The 5531-nt window shown below is 50.7% G+C and overlaps 1 protein-coding gene across 2 annotated transcripts in view; it reads left to right on the top strand.

The window, feature by feature from the left end:
• Positions 1–4264, top strand: part of POU2AF1 (POU class 2 associating factor 1) — a 25359-nt gene extending 21095 nt beyond the window's left edge. The window contains exons 3-5 of one of the 2 annotated variants that reach the window (XM_011976958.1): positions 536–578; positions 663–928; positions 3777–4264. In XM_011976958.1, coding sequence (XP_011832348.1) covers positions 536–578; positions 663–928; positions 3777–4091 — 624 coding nt within the window. In that variant the 3' untranslated portion in view covers positions 4092–4264. The remainder of the gene's footprint in view (positions 1–535; positions 579–662; positions 929–3776) is intronic. The other variant, XM_011976959.1, reaches the window with a different exon arrangement.
• The last annotated feature ends 1267 nt before the right edge of the window (positions 4265–5531 follow it).

Genomic DNA, 5531 nt, shown 5'->3' with positions numbered 1-5531 from the left:
GTGTGTGTGAGAGTGTGTGTGTGTGAGTGTGTGCATGTGAGAGTGTGTGAGAGTGTGTGTGAGAGTGTGTGTTTGTGTGTGTGTGAGAGTGTGTGCGTGTGTGTGCAGGCAGACGGGTTGGGAGGTGACCAAGGGGATCAGGCAGGAAGGAGTGCAGGTCGCATGGTGGAGGCTGCCAGGGGTAGAGCCAGGGTGGAACAGCTGGGATGAGGGATCACAGGATTGGCCCACTGAACACAGCTACTGTCAAGGCCTGAGTGAGCGAATGACTCACATACCCTGATGTGAGTTGGGGGCTCACCCTGAGAAGAGGAAGACACCGGCTCCCTGAGCACACAGACTTCCTGCTAAACGGAAACACAAATCCCTCAAGTGTAGGTGGTGATGGTTGGGATACCGGGTGGGGTGTTTTGTTCTAACCAGAGCATTTCCTACCTTCTACTCTCCTGCCCTGAGGCCCTCTGGACAAGTCCCCTGCACAGGGCCAGTTGGCAATGGCTAAACACTGACCCTGGTCTTCTCCTCTCCCCTCTAGGTGGTGCTGCCCCATCAGCCCCTGGCGACCTACACCACAGTGGGTAAGAGTGCCCCGTAGCCCTGGTGGCCCCCAGGCCTCTCATCTGGGTGGCATCTGCAGTTCTGAAATTTCCTTCTTCCCACAGGTCCTTCCTGCCTGGACATGGAAGGCTCTGTGTCTGCAGTGACGGAGGAGGGTGCTCTGTGTGCCGGCTGGCTCTCCCAGCCCACTCCGGCCACCCTCCAGCCCCTGGCCCCATGGACACCTTACACCGAGTATGTGCCCCATGAAGCCGTCAGCTGTCCCTACTCAGCTGACATGTATGTGCAGCCCGTGTGCCCCAGCTACACGGTGGTGGGGCCCTCCTCAGTGTTGACCTATGCCTCTCCGCCACTCATCACCAATGTCACGGTACGTCACACAAAGGCAGAGCTGCACCCGCCCATGCTGAGTGCACCCTTTTAGAACCAGAGCTGACTTCCCGACCCTGATCTTCCTTGCTATTGATTCTCAGGATAATCAGGTCATCAAGGCTTGCCTTGTCCTCCATGGAGGCCTGCTCTGATTCTCATTTGCTGAACTATCTTTCACAAAGATGTCTCACAGCCTCTCTTGTCATCGTTTCTGCTCCTCAGGACTGGGGAGGTCTTCTCTGATTCCCTGTTCTAAATCTCCCCAGCTTCCCTGCAAGCAGTGAGTCTTGGTTTTGAGTTGAAGTTTTTAGTGAATGGGGTACCATGTGAGATCTACATGGGGTCTTGTGTTGGAACCAGGCTTTCCTTTCTATTCAGATAACTTAGGGAGTGATCGTTCACTTAATAATGGGACTTAACAGAAGATTTCTAGGCTGAACAACAGGTGATATTTTTGATGGCGTCAGACCCACTTGTGGGGTAATTTTTTAAAGTTCTGTCTCTATTGTCAGATTGCCTGTGTTCAAATCCCTGCCCCTTCACTTATTAGCTATGTGACTCTGGGTTTAGTGACTTAAAACTCTCTGAACCTCAGTGTCTTCATCTGTAAAATGGGAATACCAAGAAAAGGGTCATTGTCAGGTTCAAATGAAATAATGCATGTGGAGGGCTTAGCAGTGTCTGGCATACAGAAATCACTAATATATATTAGTTATTATCATCATATCAAAATCTGCTAACATTAACTAAGGGCCTCATGGGAAAGGAAGAGCCTCTTCCCCCGGGAGTGAAGGAAGGAGAGGAAATAGATTTATATTAATGGTTCCTATTTGACTAAAGGAATGGGAATTTTGCAAGTGTTCAAGGGCAAAAAGACCTGTGGTTACAGCTGTATTCAGCTCCAGTCCAGGGAAACCATGAGAAGTAGAGCTTGGCCTTCAGCAGTCCCAGAGCCCACCTTCGATGGTGGAGCTTGCTTTGGTCCACCTTGTCTCCTCCATTTCCCTCCAGGGTCCAGTGTCATCCTGATGCACCTGCCCCTGCCTCCAAGCACCTTCTATGAAAGGCCTGCAGGAGCCCTTCCATCTCACGTCCACCTGCTACCCAGCAAACCAATTTTGGAGGCTGGATGATGATAGATAAGAAGGAGTTAATCCAACTCCCTCTCCCAGGCACCTCATTTCCATGTCAGGGAGCCTGGGGAGAGGGTGGTGGGTGGAGGACTCATGGTTTCCAGCCATTTCATTACCAAGGATTCCTTTCATTGTGTATCCCCTTTCATCATCCCCACCTTTTGCTTTGAAAAGTTCTGTATATCAAACAAACGGTATTTATTAAGAATTAATTTATTTGTTTTGCCATTTTGTGAATTAACTCATCAAAGCTGTCTAGAGCTATAAGTCCACACTCCTGATCAGCAGAGATAAGACCTGCTGTGGTGCTGAGTGGATGTAATTCTATTCCCCAGCAAATAAACCTATAGTTACAATAGATTTGTACAGGTGTATGACTGGGAAATGTAGAACTTCCATCTGGATTTTTGAAAGCTGGGAATAATGAGGCTTTCCCGGATTCTGTCTGGTTTCAGGACACTGGGATAGGGACCACTGGCTTACACCTCAGCCCAGATTTTGGAAGGCTGGAAGGCCTCTGAGACCATTTCCAGCTCTATCATTCTATGCAAAAACACCCTAAAATCTTGCTACTCAAACTCTGGTCCCTGGACTGGCCACATTGGAGTCCCCTGAGATCTGATTAGATATGCAAAATCCCAGACTTCTTGTGCCAGAAGCTGCATTGTAACAAGATCTGCAGGAGGTTAAGAAAAGCCTTGCCCTAAATGATTCTAACAGTTTGCTGTCAAGACACAGTGACAATAGGAGCAATATGTGACAGGAGAGACGGGGATGGTAGGGAGAGATTTTGGCATCTCTCTCATGAATCCATGCAAAGAGCATCCTCTTCTATCTGCTTTCCTCAAGTGTGAAAGAGAAGTAAGAATCCAGGCCCCGCCTCTGTTGCAGGCCTGACCTGAGGTTTGTGAGGGAAGTCGCCCGTGCAGGTGAGAGGTATGACTCGTAGAGCAGGCAGGAGAAGGATTCTAACCCTTGGAGGGTCATGGTGGGTGCCCATAAGTGGGACAGCGATGGAGATCAGCTCAGAGACAGAGGAGGATGAGGATGTGGAAGGCACCAGGCAGCAGCAGGAAGCAAGGCCAAGTTTGCTGACAAAGCAGTGCTTCCCCCAGCTGGGGATGGCCAGGCTTCCCCATGCTGGCCATTACTAGAGGTGACAGAACTGTGTTGGCTCATGGGGACCTCCAAAGCTGTTGTGTGGAGCCTGGACTGTCTTTGTGTCTGGGCAAGGTAGTGGCCACCTTCCAGATACAGCTGCCAGGCTATGGTTTAACATGTATTTTCACAGATTTTAAGGTGCATTTATTTTTCACATTTTAAGATCTCTGAAATAGAAATGAATTTTGCATTCAATGAAACCTGGAAAATCCTCTCTAATTGGCTTAACCCAATGAGTTCATTACTATTTGTATTCTATTTCGTAGATGAGAAAAATGAGCCTTCCAAGCAAGAAGTGGCCTGAGCAAAGACATATAGCTAGGAAGGGTCAGGGTTGGGGCTGCGGTTGAAGTCTGCCTGGCTTCTTCCTTGGGGGTCTGCCTGGCTTCTCCCTTGGGGGAGACTTTGAGCAGGAGGAGGTGGAGTCCCACGAAGTGAGAAACCAGGAAAGGGCAGAGTTGAAGGGGGAGATGGAGACCCCTCTAAGGGCAAGGATGGGTGGGTGGGTCTCCCAGGGCTGCTAACCCTCTGTCCCGTGTTTCCCTGTCACAGACAAGAAGCTCCGCCACGCCCGCAGTGGGGCCTCCGCTGGAGGGCCCAGAGCACCAGGCACCCCTCACCTATTTCCCGTGGCCTCAGCCCCTTTCCACGCTACCCACCTCCACCCTGCAGTACCAGCCTCCGGCCCCAGCCTTACCTGGGCCCCAGTTTGTCCAGCTCCCCATCTCTATCCCAGAGCCAGTCCTTCAGGACATGGAAGATCCCAGGAGAGCCACCAACTCACTGACCATCGACAAGCTGCTTTTGGAGGAAGAGGATAGCGACGCCTACGCCCTCAACCACACTCTCTCTGTGGAAGGCTTTTAGGGGTGGCTCCCACCTGAGTCCTGTTCCCTGAAACTGGGATTTGAAAATGAGCCTGGAATTGAGCCCCGAATTCAAGCTTGTTTGGAGTAGTTATTTGATAACTACAGTTTCTACACACAGCTAGAATCGTAGACTTGTAAACCTTCCTTCCCTTCTTCCTTCCCCTCCCTCCCTCCCTCACTTCCTCCCTCTCTCCTTCCCTTCATCCTTCCCCTCCCTCCCTCACTTCCTCCCTCTCTCCTTCCCTTCATCCTTCCCCTCCCTCCCTCACTTCCTTCCTCTCCCCCTCTCCTTCCTTTCTTCCCCTCCCTCCCTCTTTCCTTCCCAACCCCTTCCTTCCTTTTCCTCCTTCCGTCCCTCCCTTCCCTCCTTCCTTCTCCCTTTCCTTCCCTCCCTCCCTTCCTCCTTCCCCCTCCTCTCTCGCTTCTTCTTTCTTCCTTACTTCTTTTTTCGATTCTGTCCCATTTTGGGAGGTAATTATAGGGATTTTAGCAATAACGTTTTATGTCAAATGTTGCCAAGTCTGTGGTCCATGGGCTTTCATTTCTGTTACATTTCATTTCTTGGAAAAGGCTCCCTTTCTCCAGTGTCTGCTGAAACTTCTTAGGGCCACTCACACCCTCTGTCATTTCAAGATGTATGCGGTGGCCAGCAGGAAGATCAGCCCTGACAGCACCTCCTGAGAAAGGCAGCCAAGGGCCTACCCTGATGCCAGAGTCCTTGAGCTGTCAGTTCCCACAGTTGCTCCTTTGTTTGCTCTTCTCAGCATCAGCCAGATTTACAGTTTGGGCAAAAAAATCGCAAGGCCTGGGGCTCAGGGTAGTAAGGGGTGGGGAGTGGGTGGGAGGGAAAAAAGAACATTAGGGTGGGTGGGGACAGGCCAGTGACGAAGAGAGGGACAGAGGAGGGATGGGAACAGGCTGTGCGTCTTAGTTGGAGAGAGGGGTGTGGGAGGAAGCTTGAGTTTGATGCAGGGAGGAGGAAGGCTGAGGAATGACTTGGCTCCAGATTACCTGGTTATTAAGAAGAACAATAAACTGAAGGAAAGCATTGCTTGAAGTGGTGAAAACCACTGCTCTCCTTGAGGATATGTGCAAGGGAAGTTGGGCTGTTGTAAACAGGGCGAAGGACGTGTTTGACCATTTCTGTCTCACCTCTAGGCCCTCTGCTGGTGCTGTGGAGGCCAAGACCCCATGAAGCCTAAAGGTGATGGGTCCTTGCCTAGGCTTAGTGCTACCATGTGGGTTTCGTTTCTTTTCTTTCTTTCTTTCTTTTTTTTTTTTTTTGTTTTTTTCTTGAGATGGAGTCTCACTCTATTGTCCAGGCTGGAGTGCAATGGCCTGATCTTGGCTCACTGCAACCTCCGTCTCCCAGGTTCAAGTGATTCTCCTGCCTCAGCCTCCTGAATAGCTGGGATTACAGGTGCATGCCACCATGCCT

This window comes from Mandrillus leucophaeus, unplaced genomic scaffold, assembly GCF_000951045.1.
Source record: "Mandrillus leucophaeus isolate KB7577 unplaced genomic scaffold, Mleu.le_1.0 Scaffold172, whole genome shotgun sequence".
Lineage (NCBI taxonomy): Eukaryota > Metazoa > Chordata > Mammalia > Primates > Cercopithecidae > Mandrillus > Mandrillus leucophaeus.
This window is presented reverse-complemented; position numbering and strand designations above follow the sequence as displayed.